Source organism: Tachysurus vachellii, chromosome 2 (genome assembly GCF_030014155.1).
Source record: "Tachysurus vachellii isolate PV-2020 chromosome 2, HZAU_Pvac_v1, whole genome shotgun sequence".
In the NCBI taxonomy this organism is placed as follows: domain Eukaryota; kingdom Metazoa; phylum Chordata; class Actinopteri; order Siluriformes; family Bagridae; genus Tachysurus; species Tachysurus vachellii.
The window spans coordinates 7,556,050-7,576,225 of NC_083461.1; the positions used below are offsets into that span (position 1 = coordinate 7,556,050).

Genomic DNA, 20,176 nt, shown 5'->3' on the forward strand with positions numbered 1-20,176 from the left:
AATAAAACAATGTCAGATATACAGTAATACCTCAATAGTTTTTTATTTTATTTTACAGATGTACACAATGTGTTTAGTATTAAAGGAAATGTTCTTAATATTTATAATTTCTTACTAAAACCTGCCTCTTAGTTTGTGCGCACACACATACGCACACACACACACAACACACACACAACACACATATACACACACACAAAACAAAACAAAACAAAAAAAATCCAGTTAGCCTACAGGTTTAAGTTACAATGCAGGCACCCAAGCAGAACAACTGCTGAGCCATGAGTTTGTTGGATTGGGAATGAACCTAGACTGGTGGCCTGGCAGTAGGTTATTTAAAGCTAAGCAGGATGATGGATCCACATGTGGAAGTTATGGCAGGCCCTTCAGTTTATAACTTCACCATGGAGTCACTGGAAGGGAAACCTGTTTCTCTTGGGGTTTACAGAGGGAAAGTTCTTCTCATCGTCAACGTGGCCACCTTCTGAGGCTCCACTGTCAAGGAGGTACTGTACCTCAATCTCAGGAATATTCTAAATATCTTTAATCTTCAATATATTACCTGATACAGTCTAAAAACATTCAGGAAACCTCCATCAGTCTAGAGAAAAAAAGGATTATTTATTTAGTGTACAATGGTATATCAGGATACAATATTTCTAAGAAGCCATAAAATAAATAAAAATAAAGAGTACAGTCTACAGTAGTGATTAATGGTAAGCTATTCATCAGAGCAAACGTCAGTGTGTGTTCCTGTGATTTCAGTACCACAAGCTGAATGCACTCATGGACAGGTTCAGTGGTGAGAACTTCACCATTCTGGGATTCTCATGCAATCAGTTTGGACTACAGGCACCAGGTAAGAAATAACAACCTATACTGTGATTTATTAAGAACCATGGAATTTAAATTAGCGTATTGTGTCTCTGAGGTCTTCATTATAATATGGAGCAAGATTTTTTTGTATTATTTATTTAATATTATAAGAGTGGCTTAGTGGTTAGCACGTTCGCCTCACACCTCCAGGGTTGGGGGTTTGATTCCCGCCTCCGCCTTGTGTGTGTGGAGTTTGCATGTTCTCCCTGTGCCTCGGGGGTTTCCTCCGGGTACTCCGGTTTCCTCCCCCGGTCCAAAGACATGCATGGTAGGTTGATTGGCATCTCTGGAAAATTGTCTGTAGTGTGTGATTGTGTGAGTGAATGAGAGTGTGTGTGTGTGCCCTGCGATGGGTTGGCACTCCATCCAGGGTGTATCCTGCCTTGATGCCCGATGACGCCTGAGGCACAGGCTCCCCGTGACCCGAGGTAGTTCGAGGTAGTCTTACGCAGCCTGTTCAAAAGTATTGGAACATCAATACTTTCCAATTTTTCTGTTTTTGCTCTTGACTCAAGATATTTGGGTTAGAAATTAATGCAGAACAATAGATCAGACTTTTAGCTTTTAAACTGTTAAATAACTTGGCACCTATTTTTAGTTGAGCAAAAGTATATAATACTTCATTTAAGGCACCAACCTGGTGACCTACTGACGTCATTAAACTGCTGCATTGTTCTTTTGTGTTGCTTTTCCAGGTTCATAGCTCAGCTTTTTTTCAGTTGTTGTTTGTTTCGAGGACTTTCTCCCACCAGTTTCCTCTTCAGAAGCCGGTTTTAATGTCTGGTGATTAAATTAGCCAGTCTAAAAACTCCAACATTTTTACTTTTGTTGATTTTAGGTTTTTTCTTCACAGCTCCCACAATATTTCTGTCATCAAAGTTACTGTCATTTTCCTTGGTTGAACTCTTCCGTGTCTTCTTGTTTGAAAAACAAGCTATTCTTTTCTTAGCTTCTAAATAGCTTGTTTTTCTTCAATAGACACCACTCTGGCCTTCATGTTGGTTTATCCTTTTTAAGGTGAAACTCACATCTCAAACCTAGTTCAGATCTTCAGATCATTTTTCTAAAAACTAACATGGTTTAATTGCTGTTTAATATATGGGTCTAAACATATCTGCTGTTTGTAGAGGTTTAATTAGATCATGTTAATGCTAATACAAAAAAACAAAAGGTCTCTTTGTTAGACAGTCGAATTGTCATAAAATGAATCTCCTGGTGGTTAAAAGCTCAGTAGTTGTGTTACATTCATACTTCATCTTTCTCAGAGAAGAATCACGAAACCCTGGACGTCCTGCGCTGTGTCAGACCTGGCGGCGGTTTCACCCCAAACTTCCCCATGTTCAGTAAAATCGAGGTTAATGGGCTGAATGAGGAGCCACTGTACTCCTTCCTGAAGGCAAGTTAGTAATATTCTAAAAATGACAGACTTTTGTGTGTTTTACCTCAGAACAGATAATGCAGAGAAACTGCGGTTTAATTAAAGAATACTAAAGGTTTGCTCCTGGGTGATTAGCTTGCTATAGAGTTCACTTCTTAATCTTACTGGCATTCCTTTCCAATCGACTTATCAGACATTTTCAATCAGTATAAATAAATAAATAACTTTATCAGCAGTCATAAGTCTATATAAAATGAGCCAGGATGCTGTTGGCTTTCAGTGTAAGAAGTGTGTTTTTTTTCCTCTGTTGGATAACCTTACAAAGAATGTTAAATTTTATATACTTCTGAACAAGCACTTGGGGCATCTCACGAAAAAAACATTGACTTTGAAGATAGAAACATTTGTGTTATTTATTTATTTATTTATTTTTTGGATATTATCCAATATATTGCCCCTAGTAGGCTAGGGAAAAACAGAAATATAAAGAAAAAACCTACAAAAAACTCCTACTTCTAAAACCTACAAACTCCTAAAGCACCACAGTGGCATATTGCATGAAAATTCAGGTTTTTTCAGGCTCTGATAAAAGGAGTTAAATCATTCATTCATTCATTCATTCATTCATTCATTCATGTTTTTTGGGAGTACAGATGTATGTAGCCATCATCATGTCTGAACGTTTTGCAGGAGTCTCTTCCTTCTGTGAACCCTGTTATTGGAGACATCAAGAAACTCTACTGGTCTCCGATTAAAGTCAACGACATCCGCTGGAACTTTGAGAAGTTTCTTATCACTGCTGATGGGTTGCCATTTAAGCGGTATGAAACATCCAGTTATTAAAGTGCTAGTATGTCAGTAGAGTTTACTGATCTTCAGTGGAAACTAAAATCTCTCTGATTTTTGGGGTCAAACAAACAAAATCTTGACATCAAGAGAAAATATCATGTATTATTTCTTGCTTCTCATTACGTGATACTTACACACAAATTAGCTTATTGATGCCAAAAAAACTTCTGTTCAAGTTTGAAATTAGAAATGGCATTAAATTATTAATATATTTACATTTGTTAGACTGTAATGAGAGAAAATACATCATTTTATATGAACATATAAGATAATTAAAGGAACAGTTTGTAAATACATTTGCAGGTCTTAGATTTTCTTACATAAATAGTGCATGTGACTAATTACATTTATTCTATCACTTGATTTTAGCGACCCCTTTTTTTTAAAACCAGTTCTACAATGAAAAAACATCTTAATAATCATGTTTTAATAAACATTTTTCAGTTTTCTTTTCCGATTTTTCTATTCTGACTGTTTATTTATTTTTTCTTGGACAGCTATGACCCCAGTCTCCCTTTTGAAGAGGTGGAGAGAGACGTAGCTGCACTCCTTTAACTCCTCGAGCTGTTCTGTCTACTCCTCAGCTGATCTCAGATCAGCTCAGTGCAGGGTTTCATTATGACTTGTATAATATACTGTAAAAATCTCACTGACCACAGAACAGAACAGGTCCATATAGATATAAACCCTGATGATATGCAAGTACATTAGACACCTTTTACACTGTGGAAATTCACTCACACTGACCAAAAAAATTACCATTACAAATTTGATATGAATTAAAGTATTAAAATAGCACAAATATTTATGACACTCTTGAAATTCTGAAAAAAATATTTTTTTAAATTTGTAAAGTGTATAATTTTAAAATTATACACTGTCCTCAATGTCTCCATACATTTGGGAAATTAACACTTTTTAGCAAACTTTTTTCATCACATCTACATGATTGGCATTCATTTGTAAACACACACAGAGTCGTCTCTCCCAACTTTACTAGCTCACAGGTTTTTTTTTTTTTAGTTTTTTTATTAATTCCCCATATGTATGGTGACCTTTTCAATTCTGGGTCCTTAACTTCTTAAGAGGATTCTGCTTGGAATTAATGAGCATGCCAGGAAAACTCAAGGTTGTAGAGTTCAATTCTATTGAACAGGGATTGAGGGACAACCAAGAAGACATTTCAGTGAAATTTCTACAAAAATAGGAAAAAACAAAGAAAAGTGCTTTAGAGATCTAAGGATTGGTACAGGGTAGATTATGGGATGGTTTGTAGCAGTAACACAGCTTTTTAAATTGTGTGTGTGTGTGTGTGTGTGTGTGGTGGGGGTGTAGTGATGGAGCAGTGTGATGATCCCTCAGTAAAAGCACTCAGGCAGCTGAGCTTGGTCTGATAGGGCTGGAGAGAGACTTTGAGCTTTGGTGCATTCACTCAGAGAAACATCTCCACCCAGCACCATCACTATAGCCTGACACACTAGCACACACAAGGAAACTGGAAAATAAAAGGCATTTACCCTTGATGATGTTTCATGAATTTAATTTGTGTGTATGCATGTGATTAAATTCATGTTGTTTTTTCTAGAAGAGGTCTTTGTAAACAGTGAAAATCTTTCTTTACATATCCCAGCCTAGGAATTTGGGCTTCAGAGCACAGGGTCAGCCATGTTACAGTACAGAGGGGATTCACTAAAATGGGCAACCAAAGGACTGGAAATAAAAGAGTGTACAGTTTTCATTTCTGTTCACTCATTCATTCATTTATTCATTCAAACTATCTATCTATCTATCTATCTATCTATCTATCTATCTATCTATCTATCAGACTTAGAATCAGAATCAGAATCGGGTTTATTATCTAAGTGTGTTGACACACACAAAGAATTTGGTTCCAGCTTTTTGTGACTCTCAAAGGTACAGACATAAATAACACTACACTATACAAGACAAGATAATACAGACTGTACAAGACAATGCAGATGTGATACAATAGACGGTATATTAAACATGAATACAGAATATACGAGAGATACCGACTAGATATAGTTGGGCTCACCTCCACGCACGGCTTGGGCTCTGGAACCCAACTCCTTGAGAGAGGCTGGGCTCTCTACTACTCTGGAGTTGCCCGCGGTGAGAGGCGGCGCGCTGGTGTGGGCTTGCTCATAGCCCCCCAGCTCAGCAGCCATGTGTTGGCGTTCACCCCGGTGAACGAGAGGGTCGTTTCCCTACGCCTTCGGGTCGGGGAGAGGTCTCTCACTGTTATTTGTGCTTACGGGCCAAATGGCAGTGTAGAGTACCCGACCTTCTTGGAGTCTCTGGGAGGGGTGCTGGAAAGTGCTCCGACCGGGGACTCCGTCATTCTACTGGGGGACTTCAACGCTCACGTGGGCAGCGACAGTGACACCTGGAGGGGCGTGATTGGGAGGAACGGCCCCCCCGACCTGAACCCAAGTGGTGTTCTGTTATTGGACTTCTGTGCTAGTCACAGTTTGTCCATAATGAACACCATGTTCAAGCATAAGGGTGTCCATCAGTACACATGGCATCAGGACACCCTAGGTCGGAGGTCGATGATCGACTTTGTGGTTGTTTCATCTGACCTCCGGCCGTATGTCTTGGACACTCGGGTAAAGAGAGGGGCGGAGCTGTCAACTGATCACCACCTGGTGGTGAGTTGGATCCGATGGCCGGGGAGGAAGTTGGACAGACTTGGCAGACCCAAACGTACTGTGAGGGTCCGCTGGGAACGTTTGGCAGAGTCTCCGGTCAGAGAGATCTTCAACTCCCACCTCCGGCAGAGCTTCAACCAGATCCCGAGGGAGGTTGGAGACGTTGAGTCTGAGTGGACCATGTTCTCCACCTCCATTGTCGACGCGGCCGCGCGGAGCTGTGGCCGTAAGGTCTCTGGTGCCTGTCGTGGCGGCAATCCCCGAACCCGGTGGTGGACACCGGAAGTAAGGGATGCCGTCAAGCTGAAGAAGGAGTCCTATCGAGCCTGGTTGGCTCGGGGGACTCCGGAGGCAGCTGATAGGTACCGGAGGGCCAAGCGAGCTTCAGCCCGGGTGGTTGCAGAGGCAAAAACTCGGGTCTGGGAAGAGTTCGGTGAGGCCATGGAGAAGGGCTATAGGTTGGCCTCGAAGAAATTCTGGCAAACCGTCCGGCGCCTCAGGAAGGGGAAGCAGTGCCCTGCTCACACTGTTTACAGTGAGAGTGGGAATCTGCTGACTTCGACTGGGGACATTCTCGGACGGTGGAAGGAGTACTTCGAGGATCTCCTCAACCCCACCGACATGTCTTCCACTGAGGAAGCAGAGGCAGAGGGCTCAGTTGAGGACTCATCGATCCCCCAAGCTGAGGTCACTGAGGTGGTTGAGAAGCTCCTCAGTGGCAAGGCACCGGGGGTGGATGAGATCCGCCCTGAGTACCTCAAGTCTCTGGATGTTGTGGGGCTGTCTTGGTTGACACGCCTCTGCAACATCGCGTGGCGGCTGGGGACAGTGCCTCTGTACTGGCAGACTGGGGTGGTGGTCCCTCTGTTTAAGAAGGGGGACCGGAGGGTGTGTTCCAACTACAGGGGGATCACACTCCTCAGCCTCCCCGGAAAAGTCTATGCCAGGGTACTGGAGAGGAGAATTCGGCCGATAGTCGAACCTCGGATTCAGGAGGAACAATGTGGGTTTCGTCCCGGTCGTGGAACACTGGACCATCTCTATACCCTCACCAGGTTGCTGGAGGGTTCATGGGAGTTTGCCCAACCAGTCCACATGTGCTTTGTGGATCTGGAGAAGGCATTCGACTGTGTCCCTCGTGGTGATCTGTGGGGGGTGCTCTGGGAGTATGGGGTCCGGGGCCCTCTGCTAAGGGCTGTTCGGTCCCTATATGACCGGAGCAGGAGTTTGGTTCGCATTGCCGGCAGTAAGTCAGACTTGTTCCCGGTGCTTGTTGGACTCCGGCAGGGCTGCCCTTTGTCACCGGTCCTGTTCATTATTTATATGGACAGGATTTCTAGGCGCAGTCAGGGGCCGGAGGGAGTCCGGTTTGGGGACCACGGGATTTCGTCTCTGCTTTTTGCAGATGATGTTGTCCTGTTGGCTTCTTCAAATCAGGACCTTCAGCGTGCACTGGGACGGTTTGCAGCCGAGTGTGAAGCGGCAGGGATGAGAATCAGCACCTCCAAGTCCGAGGCCATGGTTCTCAGCCGGAAAAGGGTGGCTTGTCCCCTTCGGGTTGGTGGAAAGCTCCTGCCTCAAGTGGAGGAGTTTAAGTATCTTGGGGTCTTGTTCACGAGTGAGGGAAGGATGGAGCGGGAGATCGACAGGCGGATCGGTGTATCTTCTGCAGTGATGCGGTCGATATACCGGTCTGTTGTGGTGAAGAAAGAGCTGAGCCGCAAGGCGAAGCTCTCTATTTACCAGTCGATCTACGTTCCTACCCTTACCTATGGTCATGAGCTTTGGGTCATGACCGAAAGGACAAGATCCCGGATACAGGCGGCCGAAATGAGTTTCCTCCGCAGGGTGGCTGGGCGCTCCCTTAGAGATAGGGTGAGGAGCTCGGTCACTCGGGAGGAGCTCAGAGTAGAGCCGCTGCTCCTCCACATCGAGAGGAGTCAGCTGAGGTGGCTCAGGCATCTGTTTCGGATGCCTCCTGGACGCCTCCCTGGGGAGGTGTTCCGGGCATGTCCAACCGGGAGGAGGCCCCGGGGAAGACCTAGGACACGCTGGAGGGACTATGTCTCTCGGCTGGCCTGGGAACGCCTCGGTATTCCCCCGGAGGAGCTGGAGGAAGTGTCTGGGGAGAGGGAAGTCTGGGTGTCCCTGCTCAGACTGCTGCCCCCGTCGACCCGGCCCCGGATAAGCGGTAGAAGATGGATGGATGGATGGACAGAATATATGACTAATCAATTATGTACATAAAGTTTGGGAAGTGCATGGTAGTGCAAATAACAATATTGTGCAATATTATGCTTTTTTTGTACATTATACAGCAGCAGTAGTGTGTGTAACATACACGGATGATGTGATGACTGTCAGTTCTAATAATGCAGTACGTATAGATATGAAGCAGGAAATATAATTATGGTGAGTTGTTAATTAGGATGATTGCCTGAAGAAGGTGGAAGATGATGGAAGAATGAATCACATTCTTTTATTACTTGCCCAGTAAATTCACATTAATCATAAATGGATCTATAAATGTCACGACATATCATTCAGATTAAATTATATAATCGTACCCAGATATAATGAAAATAAAACTCAGAATTAATTCACTGTTTCAATGTTTCAATATAAAGATTTTTTTTATATCACCAGCAATTTTTTATTGTGGTGACACTACCATTGATGCACACTAGATGGCGATATAGAACTGCAGGTGACCCAAGAACACAAAAACGGTGCGCTGCCTTAATGTGTGATGTTTGGTAAAATATGTACCCTTGTTTCCTGTCGACTGAATCGACTCGATGACTCAACTCGATGACTCAACTCGATGACTCGACTCGATGAATCGACTCGACCGTGATCAAAATATTTAGCAGGATATATATGTGCCTGATTCAGATGTAATAAATGTATAAGTGTACTAAAAATAAAACATGGACGTACAGTTAACAATTTCGATAATTTAAGATCTTATTTTAAACGGCGCTAAATGTAATCTAAGTGGCCATAAACATCATCAACAAAAAAGGCCCGGTTTTAAACACATTTCCATGTACTTCATGGAAAACAAGTAAAGCAAGAGAAATATGAATTGAAATCATTAAAGAACTGAAATTGTTAAAAGTAATTGTAGAAAATAATAAGCTCGTGAATGTGTATTAATTTTAAATCAGGCGGACAAGAAAGCTACCAAAGGGGTCCTGAGGGTGTAAACTGTGTAGGAGGACGTTTGTTAACGTATCACGTGGTCAGCGGCAGTAAACATGAGCGACAATAATTACCGCTTACTTGGGATTCATACTTCAGTAGAGGGAAGGACTGATGAACGACACGGGTGGTCCAAGTACAGAAACGTTTATTATTGTTATCTATTATTCTCAATATGCAAATATTGCTTTAGTTTGTGCACGCAGACTTTCTGTGTCTAGGTGTTATGTTGCTGTCTCCTGATCTATTTGTTTATTGTTGCTCTCCTGGGTTTTGCCATAAGTGCAAAGTCCAAGCGAATTTCCTGCATGTTTTATTTTATTTTATTTTATTTAATATATATATATATATATATATATATATATATATATATATATATATATATATATATAAGTTTTGTTTTCGCATGGGGACATCGCATATTTCTGCTAGAACAGTTGCAATCAACTTGTATACTCAGTGTCATATTGATGAGAAATTAATTAAATTAAAATGAAAAATTATAAATGGCAGGAAAATAGTTAAAATATGATTATATTAAAACTGGAACAGAATGGTAAAAATAAACCCACAGTTCATTACATAATCTGTTAAATCTTCATCATATCAGTGCAATGTATTATTTTTGTTTTTTTTAATCAATTTATTAGAAATGTTTTTGAGACCTCTAATTTTCAGCCCTATTTGTACACAGATATAATTAACAAATAAACTAAGAAAATAATAAAATAGGATTAAATGAAACACACAACAAAATACAAGAAAAAACAACAACAAAAGAATCAGTTAAACATGTAAAAGTCTTTTGGTACAGAATTAGCTTTAAATTTCAAAAATATATTTATTTTCAGCTTTCAGGGCCTGTGCTGATTTACATGTACATGTATGAATAATTCGTGGTGGATGTAAATACATTTCACTTCTCGTGCTCTTATTTTCCCTCCATCACCTACTGGTCTGTAACTACTGGAGCAGCTGTCTAGTCTTTTTTGCTTGTGAACGTCTATAATTTTTTTGCAGGTACCAGCTGTTGGATCTGCCCTGGGAGGATGTCCTCGTCACACATGTGCTGTGCTACTTGCCTTTACGACAACTGGTCAGCCTTCAGCGAGTGAGCAAGAGCTTCCGCTCATTAATTCAGGTTTATCTGGCCAACTGCCACTCATTCGACCCCACACAGGTGAGCTGGATTCATTCTGTCTTCTAAAGATCCCTAATGTCCTAATGGATTCACACGTGAGGGTGTGTGTGAGGGTGTGTGTGAGGGTGTGTGTGAGGGTGTGTGTGAGGGTGTGTGTGAGGGTGTGTGTGAGGGTGTGTGTGAGGGTGTGTGTGAGGGTGTGTGTGAGGGTGTGTGTGAGTGTGTGTGAGTGTGTGTGAGTGTGTGTGAGTGTGTGTGAGTGTGTGTGAGTGTGTGTGAGAGTGTGTGAGAGTGTGTGAGAGTGTGTGAGAGTGTGTGTCTGTTTAGTCTTGATACATATGCTGAAGGTAGAGGTGAGAAGGTATATTTAATCACTTGATGTTTGACTGTTTTCTCACTTCTTGGCAGACATAACTGTATTTAAAACAAATGAAAATGTCCTTTTTAACAAAATATTAGACATGACAACAATTTGAATAGTGTTTTACAGACAATGCACTGCTAAAATAAAACTATTCAAAGTCTCACTGCACTTATTTCTGCTCTAAAAGTGCCACTTTTCTCATGAGCATAAGTTTTTCACATTCATTTCATACCTTTTTCTTGAAGGGTGTCTAACCCAGGATTTATCAGTTAAAGATTTCTACTCTGTCTCTGTCTCCTTTTAGACGGGGCCTCATGTTCCTAAGGAAGCTTTTTGTTCCATGCTCTGCGATAATAAAGTCCTCCAGAGTCTCTCTGTACATGGCTGTTGTGACTGGATCACTGATGAGGAGCTGCTTCCTGTAATCGGTCAGAACCAGCAGCTGCAGCGTGTGGACCTTCACGGCTGTGTCCACCTCACTCGGCACGCTCTGGTGGCTGTGGCTCTTGGTTGCCCCCGTTTGCAGCACCTGGGCCTGGCTCACTGTGAGTGGGTAGATAATCTGGCACTGAGAAGTCTAGCAGATCACTGCAACGAGCTACGAACGCTGGACCTCACCGCCTGCAGGCAGCTGAGAGACGAGGCCGTGTGTTATGGGGCGGCGCATTGGCCCATGCTGCGCTCCATCTCTGTGGCCATCAATGCCAACATCACAGACACGACTGTGGAGGAAGTGGCCAAGCACTGCAGAGAGCTCGAGCATCTCGACCTGACCGGATGTCTGAGGATTCACAATGAGGCCATCAAGTGAGCCTGTGTGTGTGTGTGTGTGTGAGCCTGTGTGTGTGTGTGAGCCTGTGTGTGTGTGTGAGCCTGTGTGTGTGTGTGAGCCTGTGTGTGTGTGTGTGAGCCTGTGTGTGTGTGTGTGTGAGCCTGTGTGTGTGTGTGAGCCTGTGTGTGTGTGTGAGCCTGTGTGTGTGTGTGAGCCTGTGTGTGTGTGTGAGCCTGTGTGTGTGTGTGAGCCTGTGTGTGTGTGTGAGCCTGTGTGTGTGTGTGAGCCTGTGTGTGTGTGTGAGCCTGTGTGTGTGTGTGAGCCTGTGTGTGTGTGTGTGAGCCTGTGTGTGTGTGTGTGAGCCTGTGTGTGTGTGTGTGAGCCTGTGTGTGTGTGTGTGAGCCTGTGTGTGTGTGTGAGCCTGTGTGTGTGTGTGTGAGCCTGTGTGTGTGTGTGTGAGCCTGTGTGTGTGTGTGTGAGCCTGTGTGTGTGTGTGTGTGAGCCTGTGTGTGTGTGTGTGAGCCTGTGTGTGTGTGTGAGCCTGTGTGTGTGTGTGTGAGCCTGTGTGTGTGTGTGTGAGCCTGTGTGTGTGTGTGTGAGCCTGTGTGTGTGTGTGTGAGCCTGTGTGTGTGTGTGTGAGCCTGTGTGTGTGTGTGTGAGCCTGTGTGTGTGTGTGAGCCTGTGTGTGTGTGTGTGAGCCTGTGTGTGTGTGTGTGAGCCTGTGTGTGTGTGTGTGAGCCTGTGTGTGTGTGTGTGTGAGCCTGTGTGTGTGTGTGTGTGAGCCTGTGTGTGTGTGTGTGTGAGCCTGTGTGTGTGTGTGTGTGAGCCTGTGTGTGTGTGTGTGAGCCTGTGTGTGTGTGTGTGTGAGCCTGTGTGTGTGTGTGTGTGAGCCTGTGTGTGTGTGTGTGAGCCTGTGTGTGTGTGTGTGAGCCTGTGTGTGTGTGTGTGAGCCTGTGTGTGTGTGTGAGCCTGTGTGTGTGTGTGAGCCTGTGTGTGTGTGTGTGAGCCTGTGTGTGTGTGTGTGAGCCTGTGTGTGTGTGTGTGAGCCTGTGTGTGTGTGTGTGAGCCTGTGTGTGTGTGTGAGCCTGTGTGTGTGTGTGTGTGAGCCTGTGTGTGTGTGTGTGAGCCTGTGTGTGTGTGTGTGAGCCTGTGTGTGTGTGTGTGAGCCTGTGTGTGTGTGTGAGCCTGTGTGTGTGTGTGTGAGCCTGTGTGTGTGTGTGTGAGCCTGTGTGTGTGTGTGTGAGCCTGTGTGTGTGTGTGTGAGCCTGTGTGTGTGTGTGTGAGCCTGTGTGTGTGTGTGTGAGCCTGTGTGTGTGTGTGTGAGCCTGTGTGTGTGTGTGAGCCTGTGTGTGTGTGTGTGAGCCTGTGTGTGTGTGTGTGAGCCTGTGTGTGTGTGTGTGAGCCTGTGTGTGTGTGTGTGAGCCTGTGTGTGTGTGTGTGAGCCTGTGTGTGTGTGTGTGAGCCTGTGTGTGTGTGTGTGAGCCTGTGTGTGTGTGTGTGAGCCTGTGTGTGTGTGTGTGAGCCTGTGTGTGTGTGTGTGAGCCTGTGTGTGTGTGTGTGAGCCTGTGTGTGTGTGTGTGAGCCTGTGTGTGTGTGTGTGAGCCTGTGTGTGTGTGTGTGAGCCTGTGTGTGTGTGTGTGAGCCTGTGTGTGTGTGTGAGCCTGTGTGTGTGTGTGTGAGCCTGTGTGTGTGTGTGAGCCTGTGTGTGTGTGTGAGCCTGTGTGTGTGTGTGTGAGCCTGTGTGTGTGTGTGTGAGCCTGTGTGTGTGTGTGTGAGCCTGTGTGTGTGTGTGTGAGCCTGTGTGTGTGTGTGTGAGCCTGTGTGTGTGTGTGAGCCTGTGTGTGTGTGTGTGAGCCTGTGTGTGTGTGTGTGAGCCTGTGTGTGTGTGTGAGCCTGTGTGTGTGTGTGAGCCTGTGTGTGTGTGTGTGAGCCTGTGTGTGTGTGTGTGAGCCTGTGTGTGTGTGTGAGCCTGTGTGTGTGTGTGTGAGCCTGTGTGTGTGTGTGTGAGCCTGTGTGTGTGTGTGAGCCTGTGTGTGTGTGTGTGAGCCTGTGTGTGTGTGTGTGAGCCTGTGTGTGTGTGTGTGAGCCTGTGTGTGTGTGTGTGAGCCTGTGTGTGTGTGTGTGAGCCTGTGTGTGTGTGTGTGAGCCTGTGTGTGTGTGTGTGAGCCTGTGTGTGTGTGTGTGAGCCTGTGTGTGTGTGTGTGAGCCTGTGTGTGTGTGTGTGAGCCTGTGTGTGTGTGTGTGAGCCTGTGTGTGTGTGTGTGAGCCTGTGTGTGTGTGTGTGAGCCTGTGTGTGTGTGTGTGAGCCTGTGTGTGTGTGTGAGCCTGTGTGTGTGTGTGTGAGCCTGTGTGTGTGTGTGTGAGCCTGTGTGTGTGTGTGTGAGCCTGTGTGTGTGTGTGTGAGCCTGTGTGTGTGTGTGTGAGCCTGTGTGTGTGTGTGTGAGCCTGTGTGTGTGTGTGTGAGCCTGTGTGTGTGTGTGTGAGCCTGTGTGTGTGTGTGTGAGCCTGTGTGTGTGTGTGTGTGAGCCTGTGTGTGTGTGTGTGTGAGCCTGTGTGTGTGTGTGTGTGAGCCTGTGTGTGTGTGTGAGCCTGTGTGTGTGTGAGCCTGTGTGTGTGTGAGACTGTGTGTGTATGTATGTGTGTGTGTATGTGTGTGTGTGAGCCTGTGTGTGTGTGTGTGTGAGCCTGTGTGTGTGTGTGTGTGTGAGCCTGTGTGTGTGTGTGTGTGAGCCTGTGTGTGTGTGTGTGTGTGAGCCTGTGTGTGTGTGTGTGTGAGCCTGTGTGTGTGTGTGAGCCTGTGTGTGTGTGTGTGAGCCTGTGTGTGTGTGTGTGAGCCTGTGTGTGTGTGTGTGAGCCTGTGTGTGTGTGTGTGAGCCTGTGTGTGTGTGTGTGAGCCTGTGTGTGTGTGTGTGAGCCTGTGTGTGTGTGTGTGAGCCTGTGTGTGTGTGTGTGAGCCTGTGTGTGTGTGTGTGAGCCTGTGTGTGTGTGTGTGAGCCTGTGTGTGTGTGTGAGCCTGTGTGTGTGTGTGAGCCTGTGTGTGTGTGTGAGCCTGTGTGTGTGTGTGTGAGCCTGTGTGTGTGTGTGAGCCTGTGTGTGTGTGTGAGCCTGTGTGTGTGTGTGAGCCTGTGTGTGTGTGTGAGCCTGTGTGTGTGTGTGAGCCTGTGTGTGTGTGTGAGCCTGTGTGTGTGTGTGAGCCTGTGTGTGTGTGTGAGCCTGTGTGAGCCTGTGTGAGCCTGTGTGAGCCTGTGTGTGTGTGAGCCTGTGTGTGTGTGAGCCTGTGTGTGAGCCTGTGTGTGAGCCTGTGTGTGAGCCTGTGTGTGTGAGCCTGTGTGTGTGTGTGAGCCTGTGTGTGTGTGTGTGTGTGTGTGTGTGTGAGCCTGTGTGTGTGTGTGAGCCTGTGTGTGTGTGTGTGAGCCTGTGTGTGTGAGCCTGTGTGTGTGTGTGTGAGCCTGTGTGTGTGTGTGAGCCTGTGTGTGTGTGTGAGCCTGTGTGTGTGTGTGAGCCTGTGTGTGTGTGTGTGAGCCTGTGTGTGTGTGTGTGAGCCTGTGTGTGTGTGTGAGCCTGTGTGTGTGTGTGAGCCTGTGTGTGTGTGTGAGCCTGTGTGTGTGTGTGAGCCTGTGTGTGTGTGTGAGCCTGTGTGTGTGTGTGTGAGCCTGTGTGTGTGTGTGAGCCTGTGTGTGTGTGTGAGCCTGTGTGTGTGTGTGAGCCTGTGTGTGTGTGTGTGAGCCTGTGTGTGTGTGTGAGCCTGTGTGTGTGTGTGTGAGCCTGTGTGTGTGTGTGAGCCTGTGTGTGTGTGTGTGAGCCTGTGTGTGTGTGTGAGCCTGTGTGTGTGTGTGAGCCTGTGTGTGTGTGTGAGCCTGTGTGTGTGTGTGAGCGTGTGTGTGTGTGTGTGAGCCTGTGTGTGTGTGTGAGCCTGTGTGTGTGTGTGAGCCTGTGTGTGTGTGTGAGCCTGTGTGTGTGTGTGAGCCTGTGTGTGTGTGTGAGCCTGTGTGTGTGTGTGAGCCTGTGTGTGTGTGTGAGCCTGTGTGTGTGTGTGTGAGCCTGTGTGTGTGTGTGTGAGCCTGTGTGTGTGTGTGTGAGCCTGTGTGTGTGTGTGTGAGCCTGTGTGTGTGTGTGAGCCTGTGTGTGTGTGTGAGCCTGTGTGTGTGTGTGAGCCTGTGTGTGTGTGTGAGCCTGTGTGTGTGTGTGAGCCTGTGTGTGTGTGTGAGCCTGTGTGTGTGTGTGCGAGCCTGTGTGTGTGTGTGCGAGCCTGTGTGTGTGTGTGCGAGCCTGTGTGTGTGTGTGCGAGCCTGTGTGTGTGTGTGCGAGCCTGTGTGTGTGTGTGAGCCTGTGTGTGTGTGTGTGTGTGAGCCTGTGTGTGTGTGTGTGTGTGAGCCTGTGTGTGTGTGTGTGAGCCTGTGTGTGTGTGTGTGAGCCTGTGTGTGTGTGTGTGAGCCTGTGTGTGTGTGTGTGAGCCTGTGTGTGTGAGCCTGTGTGTGTGAGCCTGTGTGTGTGAGCCTGTGTGTGTGTGTGTGTGAGCCTGTGTGTATGTGTGAGCCTGTGTGTGTGTGACTGAGGTTTATAAAAGCTGATTGAATGGGATGGTGACTTGCAAAATGGTGTGTTTTTGAGTGCTTATTTCAAGAAAATCCAGTTCGGACATGAAAGCTGTATTGTCCACAATAAACTGAAGTAAACAAAAGTAATAAGAGATTCATTTATTGTTTTAAGTATTTAGTATCATTTGAATTATTCCAATATTAGCATGCATTACTAAGTATAAAATATACTAAAAAATGTACATCATATTATTAACATTAATAAGGTATTATATTAATAATAAATACATTTTTTTCAATGTGTCATAATCTAGTTAAATACAATTAAACCTGGATTCAAGCTTATTTGAAGACATTAACATATATATATATATATATATATATATATATATATATATATATATATATATATATATATATATATATATATATATAATGGTAATGTCTTCAAATATATATATATATATATATATAAAAACAGAGAGAGATTTATTTTTTTTTTTTTAAATGAGAACAAATTATATACACGCTTTCATTAACCACTATCATTTGTGTGTGTGTGTAGGACTGTGGCTGAATACTGCCCTAAACTGCAGTCTCTGAAGGTGAATCACTGTCACAACGTTACTGAGTCCAGTCTGGGTGTGCTGCGAAGGCGGAATGTACAGATTGACGTGGAGCCTCCCCTGCAGAGGGCGCTGGTGCTGCTACAGAATGTTGTTGGCTTTGCTCCCTTCATCAACCTACAGATATAACAGTACATGGGTGGGTGTGTATCATACCTCTCTGAAGAGTGCTGCTGTTACTCAGTGAACTTTACGCTCATCAGTCAGGTGTGATTTTATGAGAGGTGTGGTACATACGACCCCAAGATGAAAGCAGGTGAGTGATGAGTACGCCATCTTCTTTATTCTGCAACCTGTTTAAAAGGAAAAAAACATCACATTTTACTTTGTTAGTTCATGTTCCTGGTCTTTCTTTGCTTCATGAAGAGGTTCTGCATAAAGCACTCTCTGATAAGAAAAATGTTTATAGGCTTTAACCTAAAACTTTTTTCCCTAGAGAAACACACTGAAGAAATTTATATATTATTACTCACCGGTGAAAATCCAGGATTTCTTGCTGAAACAAGAAACATTTAAAACTCAAACTATCTTTAATTTAATTCCCTCTTAGAAGAAGGGTCGTTTGGGCTGACGAGTTGTGTAACCCGAAAAACACTCCTCATCCATCACTGGAAGATTACTAGTTTGAATAGCGTTGATGCCACAGCCATGCGCTCGGGTGGGCATGATTGGGCATTTGCCTGGTTGTTAGTCATATTGATATTAGCCAGTCTTGGGTATCTGTGAGCTTGTGTATGCAGAAAAGAGCAGATATCGCTTTCACCCTGAGTGTGTTGTGATGCCTGACATGCAGCATGAGCAGTGAAATGAAAAGATGCCCTAGGCTGTTTAATGTGTCTCTGAGGAACCACATATTAGCTTTCACTCTCCCAAACTCGTAGCTGTCATGTGATAGGGAGGCAGTAGCTGGCGGGTGATGATTGGACAAAATTGTGGGAGCAAATAAAAAATAAAAAAAAGAATGTATTCCTATTAGAGAGGGTTGTTTAGGGAGTAAACAGGTCCTTACAAGTTATACATTATTTAAAGGTAAAGAATAATTTATACTGTATTGCAGGGACTGTTAGAAATACTAATAGAAATACATTACATACATCTATCTTTCTACATTGTTAACTGATTATATATAAAAAATTATATACTGTTTATCTTTCAGGACTTCCTTCATCCTTGATCTATTTGGAGTGACTCCCTGTGCTGGTGCAGTGCAATAACATTGACAGTGTACTTTTATGAAATATCTGTTTCAGTTATGCCTATATATTGAGTATATATACTGTATATATTGTTCTACCAGGGGTTCCACCAGCCCTGTTTCCAGACATGAAATATTACATGAGGTGCAGTAATACAAAGGCATCGTAACTCTTCCAGCTGCTGCAGCATGCATGACTGATTAGAGACCGTTGTGTTTACCTCTCATAAAAATGTCATTGGAGCCATCATACTTGAGATTTGCATGCGTAAATGCAATGTCTTTTAGTTATTCAGATACATTGTGTTGTTGTTTTTTTGGTTTTGCTCTTAGCACTCATTTCGATTAGGAACATATGAATTGGGATTGAACGTACTTACATAAGTAATTGTTGGAAATGTACTGTTTAATATTTAATTTATTAATTGTTCAATGGTAAAAATCAGCTTTGTATAATTTTGCACTTACTGAAAGACTGAAGGAAACATGCTGCATCAAAGTATCTGTTGATTTTGGTTATAATTTACAGAGCAGATTGTGAGTTGTATTTTGTGTTAAGAGTGTTTGTGGATATACATGAAAATGCTATTTCATACAAACACCCAAAGCAATTATTATTTCTACGTGAATAACTTGAAACTGCCACCGAACAACCTCAACATACCAGATTAGCTTTAAACCAGACTGAATGTGTTTATTATCACATGTAACTCATTCTAGGGATGACAGTAAGATTTCAGTCTAGTACCTTAGATTTATGTTGTAAAATGTAATTGAACTAAAGAATTTGCACCAAGGTTGGATTGGTGCTATAATGGAGTGGATTATGCAGCTCGATTATACAGCACTTGTCATTAACACTGAAGGTTCAAGTGTTCTGGGCTCCACAATTATTCCGGATCACTCCATGAATGAGTTTTATTATTATTGTTGGGTTTTTTCTGTTAAAACTACAATGATTGTAATACAATTTATTCTACAGCAGTTTTGTACATGTCCAGTATGGCACAAGCTTTGCATTTTTTTACATTTTGGCCTGTTTAATGTTTATTTGTTCCGATTATATGTTATATAAATGTTATAAATGATTGGTTATACAATAGTACAATATTGTGCAATAATACAATAATATGCAATATTGGTGAGGTTTTGGAAAGCTTTATTTAATGTCTAATAGCATTTTATAAATTTCACAGTTTGACTTGTTTACAGATTTTCTGATCCTGATGCATAGCCTTGCACAGAATCAGCATTTTGTCTGCACTGAAATCATTCAGTAGAAATAAAGGTTTTAAGAAGTTTATTTTCTACATTTAAAAATAAATGGCTTGACCTTTCAAAAAATTTAGATTTGGGTATATAGAAATTGTAAACGCCCCCAAACTGAACACACTCTTTCACTAGTCCTGGTCACTGTTCAGTGTTCAATCCTGAGCTAGGGTTACTGTCTGTGTGATCGTCACATGTCCCATCCCCAACTTTCTCCCTAGGTGTGAATGAGTGTGTATGTTGTGCCTTCTTATGTACTGGCTCCGGAACAGGATAAAGCAGCTACGGGTTTGGCAAAAGAATGCAGCGAACATGAGATCAGTCTAAATGTTCAAGTTAAGCTTCTTGAGAGTATCTAACTACAAAAAAAACATATTATGTAAAACTTAAGGAGAATATGAGTAACAAAAGAACTCAGTAAAACCACAAGAGGTCAGTAGAGAATATAGGAACTGCTTACTGAACTTATGGCATCAGAGCTATTTTTGTCGCTTGTTCTGCTGATCAGCATTTCAGCATTATATTAGGTTCGAAAGGGAGCCATTTGGAATTCAATCTCTCTCTCTCTCTCTCTCTCTCTCTCTCTCAGACTATGATGGTCTGCTTACACTGCTTCACTGCAGTTACCACTGTCATGAGCAAATTGTGCATTTTATGCATGTTGCCACAGCAGCCTAATACCCTGGGCAGTATGTTCTGCACCATCCAGAACTGAAAGTAAAATGGGGCATATATGCTAATATCCAGTCTCAAAATAATTTCTGACTTTGACATTTGTGACATTTCATAATTCTTAAACTATAATGTTACTGTCATTTTTTTAAGAGAAATAATAAGGCATTTGCCTTAACTGGAATAATCTATCAGCAATATTAAAAATTGTCAGTTATGAGTGCATCAATGCTAGAAATTTTTAGGTTTGGTTTAGCTTGTATTAAATGGCATTGGCCATATAATGTGTGTGTGTGTGTGTGTGTGTGCGCACAATGTCTTTTTTTACATATTGACCTTTTTTTTTCATGCTTTTTCACACCAACAAAATTTTTTAAATGAGTGCTTGTTAACAAATTGTGATATTGCATTCAAAGAAAATTAAACACTAAACACTAAGTTGGGTGTATGAGTGTGTTCATGGTGCCCTGTAATGGACTGGTGTCCCATTCAGGGTGTGAATAGGCTCTGGATGCACCATAACCCTGACTAAAAGAAAAGCAGTTCCTGAAGATGAATGAATAAATAAATGAATATTACCCATCCCTGAAACAGGAATGCTTTAAGTAACATATCAAGGG

The 20,176-nt window shown here is 43.7% G+C and overlaps 2 protein-coding genes across 2 annotated transcripts; both read left to right on the forward strand.

The window, feature by feature from the left end:
* The first annotated feature begins 354 nt into the window (after positions 1-354).
* On the forward strand, positions 355-3,812 carry gpx9 (glutathione peroxidase 9). The gene is made up of 5 exons (XM_060889697.1): positions 355-506; positions 766-859; positions 2,142-2,272; positions 2,945-3,075; positions 3,601-3,812. Exons 1-5 carry the CDS (start codon positions 375-377, stop codon positions 3,656-3,658), a joined length of 546 nt encoding a protein of 181 aa, XP_060745680.1. The 5' UTR covers positions 355-374; the 3' UTR covers positions 3,659-3,812.
* Positions 3,813-8,979: 5,167 nt separating this feature from the next.
* Positions 8,980-19,854, forward strand: fbxl15 (F-box and leucine-rich repeat protein 15). The gene is made up of 5 exons (XM_060895182.1): positions 8,980-9,115; positions 10,000-10,159; positions 10,789-11,291; positions 16,360-16,676; positions 17,577-19,854. Exons 1-4 carry the CDS (start codon positions 9,036-9,038, stop codon positions 16,547-16,549), a joined length of 933 nt encoding a protein of 310 aa, XP_060751165.1. The 5' UTR covers positions 8,980-9,035; the 3' UTR covers positions 16,550-16,676; positions 17,577-19,854.
* The last annotated feature ends 322 nt before the right edge of the window (positions 19,855-20,176 follow it).

Excerpts from the sequence above, each read along its gene's own strand:
- fbxl15 (XM_060895182.1), top strand. The coding sequence starts at position 9,036 with ATGAGCGACAATAATTACCGCTTACTTGGGATTCATACTTCAGTAGAG. Across the intron at positions 9,116-9,999 it reads GAACGACACGGGTGGTCCAA|GTACCAGCTGTTGGATCTGC; the intron begins GTACAGAAACGT and ends ATTTTTTTGCAG. Across the intron at positions 10,160-10,788 it reads ACTCATTCGACCCCACACAG|ACGGGGCCTCATGTTCCTAA; the intron begins GTGAGCTGGATT and ends GTCTCCTTTTAG.